The 21,271-nt window shown below is 50.6% G+C and overlaps 1 protein-coding gene across 6 annotated transcripts in view; it reads left to right on the forward strand.

Moving 5' to 3' along the window:
• Positions 1–21,271, forward strand: part of DYNC2I1 (dynein 2 intermediate chain 1) — a 70,035-nt gene that overhangs the window by 30,657 nt on the left and 18,107 nt on the right. For all 6 annotated transcript variants that reach the window (XM_040464562.1, XM_040464560.1, XM_040464559.1 and 3 more), the window contains 10 exons: positions 1,291–1,420; positions 3,387–3,498; positions 4,248–4,333; positions 5,581–5,710; positions 7,861–8,033; positions 8,893–9,055; positions 14,613–14,726; positions 14,822–14,883; positions 15,321–15,372; positions 18,443–18,503. In XM_040464562.1, the coding sequence (XP_040320496.1) occupies positions 1,291–1,420; positions 3,387–3,498; positions 4,248–4,333; positions 5,581–5,710; positions 7,861–8,033; positions 8,893–9,055; positions 14,613–14,726; positions 14,822–14,883; positions 15,321–15,372; positions 18,443–18,503 (1,083 nt within the window). The remainder of the gene's footprint in view (positions 1–1,290; positions 1,421–3,386; positions 3,499–4,247; positions 4,334–5,580; positions 5,711–7,860; positions 8,034–8,892; positions 9,056–14,612; positions 14,727–14,821; positions 14,884–15,320; positions 15,373–18,442; positions 18,504–21,271) is intronic.

Here is a 21,271-nt window from a genome sequence, read left to right on the forward strand (position 1 = left end):
TGGACCTCCTACGGAGGTAAGTAAAACCAGTTTTTGCCACTATGGCTAGGGTTTGTTTTTCCTTTAATCTCATTCAAGTCTTGGATACTCCATCTGGTTTAAAATAATTTTTATAAATTCAGAAACAATCAGAACTACACAGTGTTCTTATGTTTAGGCATATATATAAAGGTTGTATATACGTGTGTGTGTATACATATATATATGTGTGTGTGTGTATAAAGTTATATATATGTTTAGGCATCTATATAAAGGTAAGATAAAACTATATTTTACAAAGCAAGAAGATGAATATTTCCAAGTTCTGCATAGTGATTGTCATGGGCTCTAGGGGTTAGGGGTGTGTCAGGGAGGGGCCCTAAGTGGGTACAGGGTGGTCCTGACATCAGGCAGCATGTCCTGGGACGTTCCCATATCGTGATACCTCATGCGTACACATATTACATGCATTTTTTAAGCTCAGAAATTACACTAAATATGGGGGACTGGAGGCAATAATTTGGGAAGATGGTGACAGCGGTCAGAGAATAAGGTTATACAAAGGTGGCAGTTACTGGCAAAGCCCAAAATGGGTGCACAAGGAAGAAAGGAGCAGATCTCCTTTGCAAGGTGCCCAGGTGGTGGGGGACCATTCACCACCTGCAGACTGAGCAGCACCTGTGTGGAAATCACAGAAAGGAAAGAAAGGAAACTGTGCCCAGGCTGAGCTCGTATTCCACTGGGGGTGAGCAGTGAAGACAGGGACTGGTCCTGGGCATGCCATGTTAGGGCGGCTGGAAGGAGGAGGCCAGAGGGAACCATGTGCCAGCAGTGTCTTGGCAGCCTCACCGGGCAGGAGGGGTGACGGGCCGGGTCATGTGATGCGTGGCCACGTCCTGTCTGGTCATCTCGGAAGAGTGGCCTAAAGGACAGCACACACCTGGCCAGCTGTGCTCTGGCCACAGCCCAGGTGACATCACAGAATGTAACCCTTCTGGTTGAGACATCAATTCATGGAGTAAAGTAATTGCTGTCCATGAAATTTCTAGAGTGCACATATTGTAACTTTATTTTGTGTTCACTCAGGTGCACTGAATTAGAAGAACCAAATTTGGTTCGTTCTGTTTTCACATCGTTGATGCACATGACCGTGTTATTTTTAACAACTATTAAATACCTCAGACTCACACCCACACAAAAACTCGGTCTTTGACAGCTACCTGCATCTGATCATAAGGTTCCTTGCACTCTCTCTGTCCTTCCCTTTGCATACTATTCAATTTAACTTTTGTCTCGTTTCCAATTTTGAAGGGCACGCAGTACAAAACTGCTCCGGCTCATTGACTTGGATTTTTCACTCACTTTCTCTCTCTTGGACCTACCACCAGTAAATGAGTATGACATGTATATCAGAAACTTCGGGAGAAAAAACACCAAGCAGGTTAGTATAAGACGTATTCACGGGGTGACGGAATGCAGGTGGCGCACACTAAGGTGTACTTGAGCCGCCCCGTGTCTCGTCTCCGAACGCTAGAGCTTGGGGGTGGTGTGTGGAGGGGGTGGACTTGAGGAAGAAGGGACCCCTTTGTCACGTGGCTCTCACTAACCCGGAGCCCGTGCAGGCGTTCCCAGGGCTCCAGAGCAGGGGTGTATGGCCCACGTGGGACGGGGCACGCTCCCAGACTCGCAGATGGTTTATTTAAAGTCCAGCAGAAGTTACGTCTGTCGCGTTCCACCCGCCCTCCCACGCAGGTCTCCGGGTGCCAGGCCCCCGTCCCTGTCGGCCTTCCTCTCATTTACCTGTGGGTGCTTCATCGCCTGCGTCTGTTCTCTAGGGGACTCCTTCCCTCAGGACTTACGCTGTACCTCTCTCTTATTCCGGAGCTCTCTACCCACACCGCACAACTAGTTACGGAGCCGTCCGACCTCCCAGCAAGGTTGTAAAGTATCTGAAGTCAGGAATCACCTCTTAGGTTTTCGTTCTGTCCCCGATGGCGTCAGCAGTGAGCGGGTCTGGGGTGTGGTCGCCATCTGTCACAGGGTGGCGGAAAGAAGGTCACAGGGTGAAGCTCAGAAAGCTGGCTTCACAGATGGCTCCCTTAGGCCTGCAGTGGAGTATTTAGCTTCTTTGCTCATCGTCCTCGTCTCACAGCTATTAGGAACAAAATGATCTTTGCCGAAGCACGTACCTGTTGGAAACCCGAGTTGTGTTTGGTTTTGCAGAGCCAGTAGGTTCTAAGAGGATAGGATGTTGGTGTGCTAGGTGGGAGTACTTTCTTTCTTTTTGTTTTTTTTAAGTTTACTTATTTCTTTTGAGAGAGAACATGCATGCGTGAGCAGGAGAGGGGCAGAGAGAGAGAGGGAGAGAGAGAGAGACACACACACAGAATCCCAAGCAGGCTCCATGCTGTCGGCACAGAGCCCAGTTCGGGGCTCGATTGCAGGAACCCTGAGATCACGACCCGACCTGAAATCAGGAGTCCGAGACTCAACCACCGGAGGAGCCCCCCAGGCACCCCCAGGGGGCACTGTTTCCAAACCAAAGCTAAATTGTTTTGCCCTGGATAAGGGAGTGTCTGTGTTGTGTGGACAGAGGTCCAAGCCCTTGGATTCCCGCTGGAAGACTTAAGTGGGGGGGACCTGCGCTCGAATAAAGACTAAGGACGGCGGGAGGGAAGTAGCCATCACGGAGCAGTTTCTTGAAAGGAAAGTTCACTCTCCAGGTGGGAGAGCTGTCAGCTTCCCCGCTGGAACCAGGCTGGAACCGCCCGGGTTGCTTTGGGTTTGGATGTTACTGGTCTCTCCGGGCTGGGAGGAGCTGGGAGGGGCTGGGGCTGCTGTGGAGTGGTCTCTGAGGGTCGTGCTTCCGACCTTTGGGGGAACTCCTTCCCCAGACTGGGAGGGGGGTCATCTGACCCTCCGAGGTTTGTGGGAAACTCGGGGCAGCCTTTCTCTGTCTGGGGAGGGCCTGTGCCCTCAGTGTGCATGCCTCATGTCGAGTCTAGGGGTTCCTGGGGTGGGGTGGAGGAGGGCCGCGGGCTCTGGGTCTGTCAGTCCCAAGGCCTTGGAAGCCACGAGGTCAGGACCTTGAGCTCCAGGGTTTTAATGTTCAGCTTTCTCGTCATCACTGTTCTTGCCTCCAGCTGGTGCCTCACCCTTCCCTCCTAGGACTGGGGACTCTGCGTCCCTTCCAGCACCCTTCGCTGGTCTACCTGACAGTCTGGGGTGACTTTCTAAAACATTTGAGACCCAAGTGGTCTTTGCAAGATGGTTATTTATGTCTCGATACTTTTGGGAAAAGCAAGAAGACTCATTATTACCTTTACCATTTTTAATTTTTTTCCAGTAATGAGAAATTGCTCTGAAGTTGAGGTGTGGTGCTAATTCCAGCGTATCTTTTTGTTAAGGCATATGTTCAGTACAATGAAGATAATGTTGACAGAGACACCCAGACCGAAGAGATAGAGACCAAGGGAGTGTGGAGCCAGCACCCGGGAGAGGGCACGGCTGTGTCAGGGGGTGAGCAAGCCTTTGCTCTTGACTGTTGAAAGGGCCGTGTCTTTACATTAATTTTGGTATTGTGTTCATGACCTTTCTTGTCCTTTCTTCTTAGACCTTTCTCTTGGGTTGGGTGGCTAGTGTGTGACAAGGGCAACACCCAGTATTCTCTACAAGCTTTAGGGAACCACTACCCTTAGTGCGGAGCTGGAGGCCCAGTCTGGGTCTTGACCAGGGTTTATAACATTTTTATTCCTCAACATCGGGAGAGTCCACATTCCAAACAAGCACTTGTAAATGGGCTTTGGAGCCCTTTCTGCTCTTAAGTTGGGGCCAGCCTGTCCTCATGTATTAGGTGCAGTCTGCAGGTGTGTCGCCTGGTACAGAGGGAAGGCCCAAAGGATACACGCTGTCCTGCTTGGTAACAGTTGCTTTCCCAGGACGTGACCCTGCGGCTGGGGCCCCAGCTGCCGCTTTCCTCGGTGGAGCTGTGTGGAGAGAAAAGAGGGGACCCGAACATGAGACTTATGTAATGATTGCATGGATGCCTTTATTCTCCTTGCTGCATTTCAGTAGGGTCCTGCGTACAGACTATCTGTAAAACAAGATGCAGTTGTGTTTGAAAAAACCGCGGTAGATCTAGAGAATGCAATGTAAAATTCTTCGACTTTTCCCTCCAGGGCTCTTAGCATTCGTTTCTAACAACTCTTTGAACCCTAAGGCGTGTGAAACATGATGGTGGTTGGTTCAGCACAGCCTGGTCTCTTTAGGGAGTGGCAGTGGAGATCCCTGTGACACCGGTGCCCCGAAGGTCAACACGCCCGGGCTGTCCCGCTTCCTTCGGGCCGCTTGCCAGGTACGTGCTGCCCTGTGTCCATCGCACCCTGGCCCCTGCGGGCACTTGTCCCACACGTGCGTGTCAGCTGCTTACATTTTAAAATAAATACAAACTAAAAAACAGATAGTAATATTAATTTGTCAAACGAATAATATTAAATGGTCAAGGCATACACTAGGGTGTTTGAAATTAGTAAATTCATAACTTTTCAACTGATTGTGGAAATTTACAAAATATACACAAAGATGAAGGGGAAGGTCTGTTGAAGCCCATGTCTGTTGTTAGTTGTCACCTCATGGCTGGTGGTCTCATGGGAGCCCCTCCTCACCTCACCCACCCCCAGCTGTTTCTACGCAGGCCACAGTCCCCACACAGGGGACTCGCTTCAGGGCGAGGCTCTTACAATAGCAGTACTCCTCAGAAGCATCAGGAAAGAAGTCACTCCTGTTTCCTCAGTTGTCTCCTGTGTCTGTGTCAGCAGCGAGTGTGGGTTTGGAGTAAGCCTGTGTCCATCTTCCATCTGGACGTATGGTAATCACTCCCTCCCCGTGCTGTGTTACGGAGAGAGTCTTTGCTGTGGGAGATCGATCGTACTCCCCACGTAATTTTAAATTTTAGGGTGAGCTCACGGGGAGCTACGAGGAGAGCCGTTGTGAGCAGGGTGAAGCGGGGGGCTTGGGCTGGAGCAGGGGTGAGTGAGGACAGAGCAGGCCGGGTCAGGGGTCAGGGCCGGCCTGGCCCTCCCAGCTCTCCTTCCTTTTCTGCGGCTCGTCCTCCCCGCCGGTCCCGTCAGGTCTCCTGACTCTGCCATGTCTCCCTTTCCCGTCATCACCCTACACGTGACCTGTTAGAGCTGTTCCGCTGACTTCCTGCTCAGTGTGTCCTCACGGGGCCCCGGGAGGTCAGCGTGCTGTGTGTACGACATTCTTTACACCCCTTTCTTAGACAAGACAACGGAGGTGGCCAGCCTTTTTCCTCCTGTTATTTTTAGCACGGTGTGTACTGTAAAAAATGACACCTAACGTTAAATAATAACGGTTGTCCTGTGGAGCTCACATTAATGGAACTTTACCTGTTAGTTTCTGTTATGGCTCGGAAAGGGCAACCTAGTTTGAAGTTTCATTCTGTTCGTCTCCGTGACGTCTTGGAGTTAAACAGTTTTCAGAGACGGAGGCACAACGTTATGATTTGTGTGTTTTGTTTTTTTCTCGTGAGAGTGAATACGTTCGAAATGTTCACGAGAGACCGTTCACTGTCTCTGAAAGGTGATTGCGGTTTTGCTGGAAGAGGACCGAATGGCAGCGGAGCCCAGCTGGAGCCCCGCAGCACAGGACAGCGCCCTGCGTATCAGTGACAGCGCCTCCCAGCTGAATACCAGCCTGCCGTTCCTCCAGAGTAAGAGGCTGACCTCCGCGCGCTTTTAAGTCTAGTCCCCAGCGTTTCTGCTGGAATAACCGTCTTTACTGTGGCATCCTGTGTTAGCGTCATGGGAATTAGATTCGGCATCTGCGAACTCTGACGGGCAAGGTCGGTTTTCGTGTAAATGTGCGTTAGAGTCACATGGACACCCGCCGGAGGCGATGACGGTGGGGGGGGGGGGGGTGGCGTGGTGCCATAGTTAAAAGTGGAAGCTGAGGTTCTGTGTGTTTGTTTGAAATCGTATTTTTCAGTCCTGTTCCTGGGCTTCTCTTGGTTTCTTGGAGTGGGGGGGCCCTGGGGAGCTGCACGAGGGGGTGTTCAGTGAGCGCCCTCCGCTGGCCCCGGGGCACCACGTGCTGAGCAGAGGACGCCCGGCCGCCACGCACGTGGGACCGTCTCAGTGACTTCAAACAAGCTGCATTTGCACGGCCACATTTCTGTTTCTTGAGCTGGTCACCTCTTTGCTTTGGTTCCGGCTGGTGAGGCGGTGGCCCCACCCTGGTCCTGGTCTTTGTGAGGAGGGAGAGGAAGGCTATTGGTTTAGTTTATTAAATAGTTTGTTTATTGTGCCGTACTTACACAGAAATAGTGTGCCTCGTAGAAAGAATAAAAATGTATTCAGAGTTCTAGCTGACGGCAAATAAAACTCCATGTTTTACTCGGGGAGCCCAGCGGCCGGCCTCACCGGGTGCTCCCAGGCCTGGGGGAAGCCTGGTGCCACTTGATCTGGATGTTTCTTCTGTCCTGCCTGCGGTTTAGACATTTCGATTCACGTTTGTTCCTTTGCATTTAACATTAACAAAAGTGGAATTATTAGTTAAAAAAACAACAACTCATGTTCTTTGGAGTTTTTTGTTTTTAAAAGGTAAGAGTTACTTTACTGGAAAAATAGTGAATCACTGTATCTACAGTGTTCAAAACATGCATGTTCACACTCCCACACCCCTCCTCACCCCAGTAAATGGGAGTGAAAGATGTACTTTTTCTGGGAGCTGGTGAGTGACAGCAGCTTTACAAAAACAGAGGGAGCTTGATAACCCGGTTATATACATGCATCTAGAACCCTTTGTGAGAGACCATGAGGCACGTTTCTTCTCACAGGACAGGGCCCCTTGGTGTGGTGGGTGCGAGTTGGCCGTGTGAACAGTGTGGCGGTTTTTCTTGTTTGTTTTGTGTTCCAGTGGCATGGATTTTGAGACACCAGAAGGAAAACGGGATTAGATGACAGATGTCTGACAGAGTGAGGAGTTGTCTCACCTGTGAACCTGGGACTTGGTCACATTATGCCCCAGTCTGTTCCCCTCACGGATCCGGGCAGTGCTGTCCTCACTGTTCACACACCCGCCACAGAATGATGTGGCCAACACTGGCCTGCACTTTCTTTCATCTAAGTGGACGGAAGTCCTGCCCTCCGGTGGGGGGTGGGGGGGCACACAGACAAAAGCTGGAGAAAAAGTGAATGTGACTCGTCACAGGGGGAAGGAAAACACAGCTGGGAGGAAAGGGAGTGTCTGGGCCGGCTGGTGTGAAATGGCCTTGCTGTGTGAAAGCCACACGCACCGAGAGTGTCAGCAAGGCATGAAAGGGATCCACTGAGGTGACCTGACTCTAGGTCACCTCCGGGTGACGTGGTTCTCTGGGAGTAGCTAGTAGATAAAGTGTGGCCTGCACCGAACGTTAGTAAAACCTTGAGGCCCGCTTGAGCCTTTTTCAGGAAGAGCTGTGGCCACTTGATAAAACCCAGATTTCAGGCACGGGCAGCTTTGAGAGGATTATGTTTGTTTCTTAATTAAGGGGGAATTTATTTGAATATTTCTAAAATAAGTGTTTATTTTGAGAGAGGGAGAGAGAGTCTAGTGCAGGAGCATCAGAGGGGCAGAGAGAGAGAGAGAGAGAGAGAGAGGGAGTGAGAGAATCCCAAGCAGGCTTCACGCTCAATGTGGAGCCAGATGTAGGGCTCGATCTTATGACTGTGGGTTCGTGACCTGAGCCGATATCAAGAGCTGGGCGCGTAAGCGACTGAGCCACCCTGGTGCCCCTATTTGAATATTTTTAAGTGTGTTAATTGAACATGGATTCTGGAAGACACTAAAATGCAGAAGTACTTTTCTCATTTTTCCCCCCAGATCGGAAAGTGTCCTGCTTATGTGCCTCTCAGGTGCAGAGGCAGACAGTGGTATCTGTCCACGGGCCGCCTGGAGCAGCATTTGATCCCGCGCTGGATGGCAGATACGTGCTGTGTGTGTGGGATATCTGGCAGCCTTCAGGGCCGCAGAAGGTCCTGATATGTGAGTCAGAGGTACAGCTCCGGAAGTTGTAGGGTTTGTATGAGAGGAGGGGCAGGGTGTCAGGGGGACAGCAACACAGGACTACAGGGACGTTCAAGGTCATTCCTTTCTCTCCCTGGCCATCCTTAGCTATGTGCAGGTGTGACGGGACACATGCACGTGTCTGTTTTGACTCTAGAAACTCTTAAAGGATCAACTCAGACTGAAGAGATCCAGGGTTATCACGGCCTTCCATTGGGGATGAAGATGCCGGCCACCCTCGGCATGGCTCTGGGACCCCAAAAGTGTCCTGTTTTGGCTTGCACTGTTTGAGTCATGGATATTTTAGGGGTTTCTTAACAGGCTTAAGGTTTTTGGAATCTTCGGTCTCCTGCCTCTCCCAGCCCCTCATCACCAAGGCTGTGGCCGAGCTCCACGCGGGTACAGCGTGGAGAGAGCCACCCTTTTGCATTTTCCTGTTCATCTGCTCCTTGACCTCAGAGTCCTCAATTCTCACCAAGGCTGGCGGAAAGACTAACTTATAGGTGTCAGGTTTTGGGGCTCGAAAGGCAGGTTTTATAATATAGGTTATAAATAAAATGACGAAAGAGAGCTTTGCCATCCTGGGCCCGGCTACTTGGGTTGAATGGAGAGGGGTTGTGGTGCCCAGTTGTGTGTGAGGCCCCTGTGTCTGTGCCCCCCAGTCCTGCGAGGGTGGCTCATCCTCCCCGCTTTCCACCTGGTGCTGATGTGGACTCACGCCTGCTACTGAGAACCCCAGCTTCCAGGTGGAAGGTTCACGGGGGCAGCATGGGAAATGGAGAGGGCTGGTGCTTCTGTGACCGTGGCCTCATGTTTTCAGACTCCGGCTTTCTGTGTGTGTCATTCCAGGTCACGTGTTGCTGCTTTAGCCCTTTTAAAGCCTTTTTACTGTTTGCCGGAACAGTGCACGGCTCAGTCCTTGTGTGGGACCTACGAGAAGACTCCAGAATACATCACTGTGTGAAGCTGGGTGACTGCTTCTGGACGTTCAGGACAGCAACGTTTTCTACTGGTCAGTGACACCTACCTGCCTGTCCGGTGTCTTCTAGAAAAGCCATGACAGATTTTAGGAACATCTGTAGTTTGTTTGAATTTATTCATTCAGATCGCCCCAGGGGGTGGGGTCTGACCTACAAGCAAAAGAGGCATTTGGCAAATAGTAAAAACAAAAATCCACCTAGGCCCTGCTTAGCTGGTGGCCAACAAGATTGGAATGCTCTTTCATGTTAATTTCTGGATTCCAGTTCTCAATGAAATAACTTTTAGTTTTAAATTAGCTTAAGGCATGTTGGTATGTGTGTGTTCCATGGCTTAGTTAACCCCCCTAATGCTTGAAGTACATGGCAAGTTATTCACTTCTTGGGGGATGAAAGAATCCTGAACATCTGCATCTGCCAAGATCTTTAAATTAACAGGAATCCTTCCTGCCATGCCATTGCAGCCGCAGCCAACCACCCCAGCCAACCACCACAACCACCCACCACAACCACCCACCACAACAAATGACCACAGCCACTCACCACAACAGCCAACCATCACAACTACCACCGTAACCAACCACCACAACAACCAACTACCATCACCAACCATCACAACCAACCACCTCAACCATCATAACAGACAGCCACCCACCACAACAATTATCACAACCAACCACCACAGCCAACCACCACAACCAACTACCATAACTACTCACCCCAATAACCCACAGCAACCAACTACCACAACCAACCACCACAACCGCCCACCACAACAAACGACCACAGCCACTCACCACAACAGTCAACCATCACAACCACCGCCATAACCACCCACCACAACCGGTCACCACAACCACCACCACAACAAACTTCCACAACCACCCACAACAACCAACTAACACAACCAACCACCACAGCCAGCCATCACAACCACCACCACAACCGCCCACCACAACAACCACCACAGCCAACCACCACAACCGCCCACCACAACTACCACCACCAACCATCACAACCAACCACCTCAACCATCATAACAGACAACCACCCACCACAACAACCATCACAACCAACCACCACAGCCAACCACCACAACCAACTACCATAACTACTCACCCCAACCACCCACAACAACCAACTACCACAACCAACCACCACAACCGCCCACCACAACAACCAACTACCACAACCAACCATCACAACCAACCACCTCAACCACCATAACAACCACCGCCACAATAAACTACCACAACCACCCACCACAACAACCAACTATCACAACCAACCACCACAACCACCACAACTACCCACTACCATAACCAACTGCTACAACCACCCACCACAACAACCACCTACCATAACCACCCACTATAACCACCATAACAGACGACCACAACCACCACAATAAACTACCACAACCACCCACCACAACCATCCATTACAACAAACTACTACAACCACCCACCACAGCCACCACCACAACCAACTACCACAACCACCCACCACAACCACACACAACTACCACAACCACCCACAATAACCAAATGCCACAACCAACCAGCACAGCAACCAATCACCACAACCACCACCATACTTGACCACCATAACCACCAAGCCTTGGTAGACACTCTGTGTTCTGGGGCTTCCTCAGTAGCCCCGGTGTCATTTTGCAGACATTGATTGCTTAATGCCTGTCTTGGCTTGCTTCCCCTCTGCTCAGGGGGAGCAGAAGCTTGTCCCCGGTCACACTAACTTTGTGGCAGGGCCTGCGCTCAGACCCCATTGTCTTCAATGTGTCTTTCTTTCTGTTCCTGCCCTGTACTCCACCTGCACTTGGTTTCCCCTCTCCCCTTTCCCACCAGCCACTAATCATTCTTCTGTCTCCATAGTTCTACTTTTTCCGGATGTCAAATAAATGGAATCATGCGAATGCAGGTCCTTGAGTCTGGCTTCTTTCACTTAGCATCCTGCATGTATGGGTCGTGGTGCTGCTCTGTGCACCAGCAGCTCACTCCTCCACTGCGTGTACCATGTTGTTGATTCGCACACCGGGTGATGAGCATTTGGTTAATTCCAGTTGTTGGCGACTGTGAATAGAGCGTGCATCAAGGGGCCTGTACCACGCTGCTTGGACCATCTTGCAGTCCCAGCAAACTGTGAGCTCCAGGTGCCCACCGTGCTACCAGATTTTTAGCCATTCAGATGGGTGTGTAGTCGTGTCTCATTGTGGTTTTAATGTGCGTTTCCTGATGATATATGACAAATGGAAACTTTTCGTAGTCTTTTCTGCCACGGTGTGTCTTCTTCAGGGACGTGTCCTTTCAGGTGTTTCGTACATTTTTAACAGTGATTTGTTTCCTTCTTATTGTTGAGTTTTAAGAGTGTTTGTTTGTTTGTTTTTGGTTTTTTGGTTTTGTTTGGTTTGGGGTTTTTTTTGGGGTAACGGTCCTTTATCAGGGGTGTCTTTGCTGGTATTTTTCCCAGGCTGTGGCTCGTCTTCTCATTTCTTACCAAGTGACCTTTAAACTTTCTGTTCCCAGTCTCCCTCCATGAGAGTTTAATACGACACATGCTGCATATCTGTTTACATAGTATACGCATAACTGTGTTTTATACCGTTTATTGGTTATTTTACCAGTAAAAGATGGGTTTAGTTGGGAATGGCAGAGAGTTGCAGTCTAGGACAAGCATGCCACGGCAGAACCATGGGCAAGTCCAACAGAGGAGAGGCACGTTATTTTATGGAGAAGGAGGAAGTTGGGAGGGTCGTTTTGAAGGGAAGCCCGTTGGAGGAAAGCAGGGGTCAGGGCGATGAGGGGTCTCACTGGCTGAGCTGTGGGAGTGGTGGGTTTCCTGTAGGAGCCGCAGTGCACACTTTCCCCTGGTGGGGCCCTGCCTGGTGGTTCTGTCTGTGGTGGGTTCTGATGTTGGGTCTGTAACCAGTGGTTGTTCCGTGATTGACACTGAGTGGTGGGCTCCCCCTTCCAGCCTCCCCTCCTGGCCTCCCCAGTCCCTTTATTCATTTTCATAATGCATGCAAAATGTTGTTTGGTCCCCCGACAACCAATTTTTGCCTCTTTGGTGGCAATGTTGCTGCTGTTGAGAATGTTTGAGTTATAGGTACCTTATGGGTTTGATGCTGTTACAAAAGTTAGCTTTAAAAAATGTGCATGTTTTTGGGGCGCCTGGGTGGCTCAGTCGGTTAAGCGTCTGACTTTGGCTCAGGTCATGATCTCACTGTTTGTGGGGTCGAGCCCCGCGTCAGGCGCTGTGCAGACAGCTCAGAGCCTGGAGCCTGTTTCAGATTCTGTGTCTCCCTTCCCCTCCCCTGCTCATGCTCTCTGTCTCAATATTAAATAAACATTTTTTAAAAATGTGCGTTTTTTCTAATTGCTCTCAATGTTACTAATTAACATTTGAATTCACCATGTTCTAAACACTGAACTATATGTTTTTTTAATTTTATTTTAACATCTATTCATCCCTGAGAGTGAGGGAGACAGAGCATGAGCAGGGGAGGGGCAGAGAGAGAGGGAGACACAGAATCCGAAGCAGGCTTCAGGCTCTGAGCTATCTGCACAGAGCCGACGTGGGGCTCTAACTCACAGACGGTGAGATCATGACCTGACCAAAGTCAGACGCTTAACCGACTGAGCCACCCAGGTGCCCCCTGAACTATAGTTTTTTTTCTTTTTTAATTTTTTTTTCAACGTTTATTTATTTTTGGGACAGAGAGAGACAGAGCATGAACGGGGGAGGGGCAGAGAGAGAGGGAGACACAGAATCGGAAACAGGCTCCAGGCTCTGAGCCATCAGCCCAGAGCCCGACGCGGGGCTCGAACTCACGGACCGCGAGATCGTGACCTGGCTGAAGTCGGACGCTTAACCGACTGCGCCACCCAGGCGCCCCCTGAACTATAGTTTTCAAACTATATGCAGGCAGGGCACCTGGAGTCTGTGTCTCCCTCTCTCTCTGTTCCTGCCCTCCTCTGTCTCTCTCTCTGTCAAAAAAAAAAAAAAAAAACAACAAACATTAAAAAAAAATTTAAACTGTATACAGAGATGTTACTCTATTAAAACACCTCCTTCATTTTCTTTTGCCAGCTAAATATTGTCACTGGAACCAGCCAAGTTTCACTAAGCTCCCAGTGCTGGGAAAACCATGGAGCTTCTGACCCAGGCTGTGCATGCCACCCCCTCACCCCAGCACGGCCTCTCCCAGTGTCGTCCTCCTGTAGGCCCCTCCAATGTGTGCCTCTGCAGTGTGGCTCCCCAGTATACATCCTACCCAGTGCACAACCCCCTCCCAGTGTGGCCCCCTACTGTACAGCCCCCCCAGTATGTGACCCTGCCAGTGTGCTCCTCTCCAGAATTTTCCCCACCCCCAGCTGGCATCTGTTTAGTGCACAGCCCCCTTCCAGTGTGGTCCCCTAGTGCACAGCTCCCCACAGCATGCGGTCCCCCCAGTGCATAGGCCACCCCCTTCCTCAAGCTCCGTGAACTGGAACCTTGTCCATTCTTCACCAGTTTTTTTTCCAGGGTTCAGCCCCAGCTCCCATCTTATTTCTTGCTATTTTCTTTCTTTTTTTCCTTTTTTTAATATTTATTTTTTAGAGAGAGAGACAGAGACAGAGACAGAGCATGAGCAGGGGAGGGGCAGAGAGAGAGGGAGACACAGAACTTGAAGAGGGCTCCAGGCTCTGAGCTGTCAGCATAGAGCCTGACGTGGGACTTGAACTCGTGAACCACTAGTTCATGACTTGAGCCGAAGTCTGATGCTTAACCGACTGAGCCACCCAGGTGCCCCAATTTCTTGCTATTTTCTATCCGTTTCTATACTGGGTTTCTGATTTCAGGTGTTTTTGTTCATTTGCTTGCTTACTTTAAGTACATTTCCAAAAGCTTTCTGAAGCGATGTGCTGCAACATGGACTGTTGAACTCTGGGCTTCTGTTCAGTGCTCGTTTGGGGGTGAGAGAATTTTCATCTGCTCAAATGCTTTGATTTGCACTTGTATTTTCTTCTTACAGCAGTTCTCAGTGGAGTTTGTCTTGATTTTTTTTCTTACTCTTGCACATTCGGTAGATGGATATTCTAGGGCAAAGGAACTTCATTCCGTTAGTGTGTGAAGTGTCCTTTCTTTACTGGGTGGTGCGCTCTGGGTGGGGCTGGAGAGTGTCCCTGCTCCCCGTGCTGCTGTGGCTCATCCCTCCTGTGGGGCTTCACTTTCCACTCTGCCCGTCCCTGCGGCTGGGGCGTGGCCCCCCCAGGCCCTGCCCGGGCAGTTAGATTTACTCTCTGCGGGCGCTTTTGTCTGGTTTCTGTCTGCCTTTGACTCCCTCTCAGTGTCTTAACCTCACGCCTGCCCTCCGCGCCTGTAGACCCGCAGAAACGCTGCGGCTGGTTGGAATCCGTCCCCCTCTCCCTCCTTACAGGTGTTTTGAGGTCTGGGATGCCTCATGGTAGTGCCAGAAGCAGGGCCCACACATCATCTTACTTGTGGTTTTGTGGTATTGGTGGAGGCTGTAACCCCACATAACATCTGTTGTACTTACTATTCACATGTGGTCCTGTGTGCTTTACACCCTAGACGGCCTCCTGACTTCAGTAAACCACCGCGGTCCTGTTCAAGCCGTAGAACCCATCTCCACGTCTGTCTACAAAAAACAGAGTTTTGTGCTTTCCCCCTTTTCTGCCCAAGAAGGTATGTGATCTTTCACCTCCACAAAACCCTTGCGTCAAGTTACGAAATGTGGTTTCCTTGTTCACAAGCCATTTCTCTGTTTCTGTTTCCACTAGAAATGTCAGGTTTGTCGTTCCACGTTGCTTCCCTGGAGGAGAGTGGGGTTCTCAACGTTTGGGTGAGTAGGACGTGCCCAGGACGCATGCAGGGCAGCACCAACTGCGTGCACGGGCTCTCTGAGCCGCTAGTTTACGTGGGAGTCCGGGGGGTGCTACGTGCCTAGTGTCGGACGGCCACATGCCTGTCTCGGACGGGAAAACCGAGGGTCCGGCTGGATTGGCTGGGCGCCTCCTACAGGAGTTCGTGGGGGAGTACGAGGAGCGGCTGGGGACGCGGTCTTGGGGCCGCGCCGCTGGCCCGTGTGAGTGAGAAGTGAAAACAGGTCAAAGAAAGGGATTCCCGACATTTAGATACCAGTTCTCAAGGCAGCGAGCAGTCTTGTCTGGAGCAGGTCCGTACTCAGCACCGAATGCCGCACGCTGTCTTGATTGGAGCGGCTCTGTGCTTAGGTTGCACCCTGGCGCCCGGACACTCATTTCCATGCTCTGTTTGCAGGTGGTGGTTGAACTACCGAAGGCAGATCTCGCAGGCTCACTAAGTGACTTAGGTAACTATGAAGTACAAAAACTCATTTTAGTCAATGTTTTCTAGAATGAGTGGAGATTAAAGAAGGGTACTGGCAACCACTTTGAAAAATAAGTACTTCACTGCCTGAGAAAGGAACGTTAGCGTTCTGTATTGCGTGACCTTGTCGGCCGGCGGATCGGCCCCTTGGTGTGATTAAGCCATAGTGCTTGCAGCTGACGATGTTCTCATTTCTGTCTCCGCCTGTGTCGTTCTGCTCTGTTCTCTGTGCCCCTTCCGTTCACTCAGGAGTCTCAGTCCTTGAGTGCACATTCAGGCCGTGTTCCCTTTGGTTTTGACATGTCAGTTCCTCGGTATGACTCCCCAGGGCTCTCGGAGCCCAGCGTGGGTGGAGGGCTCGTCCCGGTGCCTGGGGAGCCGCAGCATTTACTGAGCCAGCCTTGGGCTCGCTGCGCAGGAGAACCGGACGAGAGGCCCCCCAGGAGTCCCAGGCAAGGCTGTACTGGGGCCTGTGCTCCAAAAAGGAGGTGTGTGAACGAAGGGTCCTCAGGCTGGCTCCCCAGGAGGGGCTGGCAAGAACTTCAAAGAAACTTTGGTGGGAAAAGGGTGCTGTCTGAACAGGCAGGAAGGGAGGGGGGCAGGCGGGGTTGTGTATGGGGGCTTGTGCACTTACAGGTCATGCTTAGAGCTTCTTCCTACACCGTGTATCTAATTAGCATGTTAAACCCCACCCCTGGGTGTGGCTTTTAGTATCATAATGAGGGGAGAGTCCTGAAAGGTCATCGCTGGGGTCCATCTTGGCTCAGACTGGTTTGGTCTGGTTCTCACAGCTGAACTTCCTTTTTTTGTGCTGGAGGGTTAGCATGGAGTCTGAACTGGAGCAGACCGGTCAAAAACCGGGCCTTGGGGGCTTGTTTGGAGCTTGTGGCTTCTGGCATCTGGCTTAGTTTCTGGTGGCAAGCAGCACGTGTAAGCAGGAGTCCTGGTCCCTGGTCTGGCTCAGAGGAGTCCTGGTCTCTGGTCTGGCTCAGAAGTGGGCTCATCGGTAGCAGTTTGCTGTTTTCGATGCTGTGGCGTCTGGTTTTCAGTTCCGGCGAGGCTCGGGGACCGGGGACCAGGGGACAGTGGAGCCTCGTGCTCCTGGACGCTCTCTTCACATCATTAGCTCCCCCGCCTGCTTCCCAGTGGCCGGCCCCCTTCACCCTGTCTGTCAGGGGTCTGACCCTCATCTTCTTCCCACTGTCCTATGTCAGTGCAGCTGGTGCTGCAGGCTTCCTGGTCAGTGTCACAGGCGGTCCTTGGAAGTTACCGCAGGCTCTGGCTTCCTTAAGAACAAGGCGGAATCTCTTCACTGATTTCACTGGTAAACGTTTTGAGGCAGAGTAAACGTTTCTCTCAGTGTTTTCTTATAGCAGCCTCTCTGCTTATTACGAAACCATCATACTGAGCCTGTGTGAGACCTTTGGGTGGTTCACAGAGTCTCGGAACGTTAGAGCGGGCAGCGTCTGGGAGGTGGTCATCCCCTTTTTAGCATGGATTCACGGTGGGGCCGGACCCCTGGCTGGGCTCACCCAGGCCTCTGCCCTGACCCAAGAGTGCTGCAGCCTGGGGAGCACAGCTTCAGGCTGTCTGTGTTGCTCACTTGTGCTATGACCAGGGCCTTTTTTAGGAATTTTGGAGGGTAGTAAGGATTAGAGAGTCTCCGCCCATAGTTCGTTCATAATCTTTCTGTGGAGACAAAATCGTCTGGAATAAAAATACTTCATAGGAATATGGAAGTCACACCAAAGTTATTGCAGGACAGTGTGTATTTCATTGCTAAATGTTGCTATAGAAAGACTCCCTCTGTCTGTAGGACCCTAACCCAAACTCTGACCACGTTTCAACTTTGCTTTTAGGAAAAGAGGGGATGACCTTCCTGGAAAGGCTCTGGCCATAGATGTCCGTATGCTTGGGGTGGCTCCCAGCTCTTCTGTGTGCGTGACAGTAGTGGCTGGTTGGAGAACTCAGATCATGGTTAGCACTAAGCCTTTGCCATCTTTCCTTCGTCTGTCGATGAAAGTTCTCTGAACAGGCTCGGTCCTGTCTTGGGTGCAGGGAAGCAAGGGGACAGGCCACTGGCTCTGCCCCAGGGAGTGTAGTCTCCTGGGGAGGCTGGCATGCGAACCACAGTGGTCGCTGATGTGACTGCTAGATCAGAAGTGCTCCTCAGGGGCCGAGCACCCAGGTCAGGGACGTCTTCCCAGGGGAGGTCACATTTGGGCTGAGACTCTCAGGCCTGGAGTTCTTGTAAGAGGACAGCGTGCTGGAGAAAATGGAGGTCATTTTCAAGTCTGTGACAGCAACATGAACATTCTTGCAGCAGAGTTGGAACTGTGGCAGAACCCATCATATGTAATTACAGTCGCCCTTTTTGTTGTAAGTTGAACTTATCTGTATAGTTAGGGCTTATACGCTCCCTAGGTTCTAGGCAGTACCTTGCCCAGAATTTGGGTTTCAATATGCATCAGGTTTTAGTTACCTCCTTTGCAATAATTACACAAGAGGGGGAGGATATTGGAAACAGGTGGAGGCAAAGCCAGTGAATGGCTGAGGGGTCCGAGTTGTGGCCATAAGTGCTTTGGGAGTCTGGGGAAGTTCTGGTGCAGGGAAGGGGGTGTGGACACTGAAGAGCGGGTGCCCCTGTGCATCCCGCAGCAGAGAGGTGGCCTTCAGGTGTGCTGTGCATTTGTGCTGGGTGCTCCTGAGGAGCGTGAGACCACCAGTGCGCATTTGCAGCTAAGTATTGCTGTTGGGAACTTCAGGGTTTTTTGGTTTTGCTTTTGTTTTGCTTAGTGTCCTGCCATTGTTTTATGCTATCAAATCTAAAAATGTAAAGGCTTCCTGATTGGTTCCACCAGCACTTTTCTCATAAGGCAGTACAGGAGCCTCGGCTGCATTATGGAGGGAATACTCTTCATGGGCCCACGTTTTGATGTTAACTTCCTAACACACATATTTAAGTAATGAAAAATGATTCGAGGCAACTGTAATTGGATTTTGGTTTAACTTGTATTAAGAGGTACATTTATTTATGGTTTTCCTATCTTTAGGTTTAATACCTGGAGGGAGGATAAAATTGGTGCACAGCGCCACGATTCAGCTGAGCGACAGGTAAGACCGTGTCACCTTGAGTTAGAACACTGCCTTTGTCTCACGAAAACCTCTTCTGCAGAAGGAAATAACATTAGGGAGTTGCAAATAAAGTAAATGCATGGTCAGGGTTTGCATTGAAAAATGCAACTTTTCACATAGTATTTTTGCTAAATAGTTTATTTGCTAATTAGTTTAATATTAATGAGTCAGTGTAATAAACACAGTTACCAGGTATAGAGCTAACATTTTTTTCTTTGATTACAATAATTTCTATCTTAGGGGAGCCTGGGTGGCTCAGTTGGTTAAGCATTTGAGTCTTGATTTCGGCCCAGGTCACGATCTCACGGTCATGAGATCAAGCCCTGAGTCAGACTGTGCACTGACAGTGCAGAGCCTGCTTGGGATTCCCTTTCCCTTCCTCTCTACCCTTCCTCCAAACTCTCTCTCTCTCTCTCAAAACAAATCATCTTTAAAAAGAATAATAATTTCTATCTTACAAGTCGGTACTATTTGACTGTTTTTCATCCAGTTTTAATACAACTCTGAAGTTAAATAGGTAAGTTTCAGGAACCAGAAACACCAATATGAAATTTATTTTGAGAAATGTTGATTTCTGCTTTTACTGCTATAACTTAATGTGACATAAAAATTCTTATTCAGTAGACAAGTATTATTTGTGGTATTTCTATATTCCACGTTGATTTGTTTCCCAGGCCTCTTTTTTCATGTCGATTACTGCAGTTGGAGGCTATCAGCATATGACTTACCCTTGAAAATTTTTTTTATATTAGCCTGATTCTTCATCATCAGCCAGACACCTCTGGGTTGTGTTAATAAATTTGTATACACTCTGAGATTGCAGATCGCCTTTAGTTGGTTTGAATATAATTATTACAGGGAATCAGTTACATTTAAAAAAGTCCCCTAGTACCTTGTAGAACCAACCCCAGGTTCTTGATTGGTTCTGGGCTTGTCTCAAGCCCTTGGCCCCTCCCTGAACCTCCCCAGGAGTTGGGGAGGGGTCCTCTGAGATGGAAGGATGACCATGAGCTTGCTCGATCAGAGGGAGAGGGTGTGTGGGAGGCCCAGAGGCATGAGCACCAGACACATTTAGGAAACTGCCGGTAGGTTGCTGCTGGGGGAAATGCGGAGATGGGGACGAGTCCCTGGCCAGGCCTCAGAGTGTTTGCTGTGCTGAAGGGTCGAGACTGTTCTCTTGCAGGAGGTAGGGAGCCGGTATAGGATTTTAAGGCAGCGAATAAGTAGCCTGTCCTATTTGTGATCTGGCACGATCGACTTGGCGGCAGTGTGAGATCGGACAGAGGAAGGGAGACTGGAGGTGGGGAGATTGTCAGGAGGCTGTGGCAGGGTTGATAACAAAGATGAGAGTGTGAAGCAGGGTGGCCATTGTGCATACGGAAGGGCTGATTTCTGTTAAAGGGGTAGAACTGAAGAAACCTGGTGACTGACAGTTTCAAGGAACTGCCTCTTGCCAAGTGTCTGTCTCAGCTGCTGGGTATCACACACCAGATGAAGGAAGGGGGCAGGATCTGGTCACCGCCTACAGTGGGCTGGGCTCGTGGTGTTTGTGGAGATGTCAGGAGGTAGCCAGCTCCACCGCAGGGATCTCGGTTAGAGGCACGGACTTGGGAGTCCTTGGCCGACAGGTGACGTTTGCAGTCCTGGATGTGGGCGTGGGAGAGAGTGGCCAGAGTCCTGACTTCTGACTCTGGCGACATGGTAGAAGGAGGGGCCACGGGTCCTTTCCTGTTACAGACACATATGCTGTATAGAGTTAAACTAACAATAAACTGAAGAGAGTTTTTCCAAAGAAGAAGAGGACAGTGCCAGGACAGGAATGGAGCTTGGAGTAAGTGTGCAAGATTTTGTGTGGTGTGGAGGCCAAGGTATCAGGTGAGGCTGTCGTAGGCTTCTTGGCTGTGCGGGGCTCAAGCCAGTGATGCATCAGGCTTGCCTGAGGCTGGCAGCTGGAATTGAGAGCCCTGTGCAGGACTCTGGAACTCACGGCCCCTTCAGTGAGAGAGAAACTCAGGAGGCCTCACCCCAGCCCAGGGGAGACCAGGGACCATGGAAGACCTAGAACCCCAAGCTCTGGGTCTGGACTGGGGTCCCCAACCGAGAGGCAGCGTCAGAGTCTCAGACCAGTGGCTCAGCATCAAGGCCCTGGGACAGCTGCCTGGTGGGCGGTGTCAGAAGGTGGAGGAGGAGGGACTGTCCCCTGACACTGAGAAGGCGCCTTGAAACTAGGAAACAGTAGGCGACTCCATCGAGTTTACACAGCATTTTATCCAGGGTGACTTAACTAAGAGGGAGGATTGAGCCAGGGACAATCCAGAGCTGCACAGCTATTCTCTGCGAGGTTCAGACCTGAGTCCACAGCTTATGCAGAGTGAGGGATGTGCAGAAAGGCATAGTGGTGAGGTCAGGGGGTTCGCGTGCATCGCGGAGAGTTCGTATGCACCTAATTGCAAGCTAACCTTTAATTCGATCTCCTGGTGCCATCTGTGCACCAGGAAGGGGAGACCCTATGTCATCTTCAACAAACCTGTGGATAGCCAAAGCAAGCCTCCCCCAATCCTGGCCTTAGTGGTCATTTCTGAGGTACGTATCTTCATCTCCGAGGGGCCCAGAACATGTAGCCCCGAGAGAGGATGTGCACAAGATGGAGTCAGTGTCGTCAGCACTTCCCCCTGCAGGGGGATGCTTCCATAGGCTGGGCTCCCGGGGCTCTCAGAGGATGCGGTTCACAGAGAAAAATTACAAAA

Source organism: Herpailurus yagouaroundi, unplaced genomic scaffold (genome assembly GCF_014898765.1).
Source record: "Herpailurus yagouaroundi ecotype Mexico unplaced genomic scaffold, PumYag 483, whole genome shotgun sequence".
In the NCBI taxonomy this organism is placed as follows: Eukaryota; Metazoa; Chordata; class Mammalia; order Carnivora; family Felidae; genus Herpailurus; species Herpailurus yagouaroundi.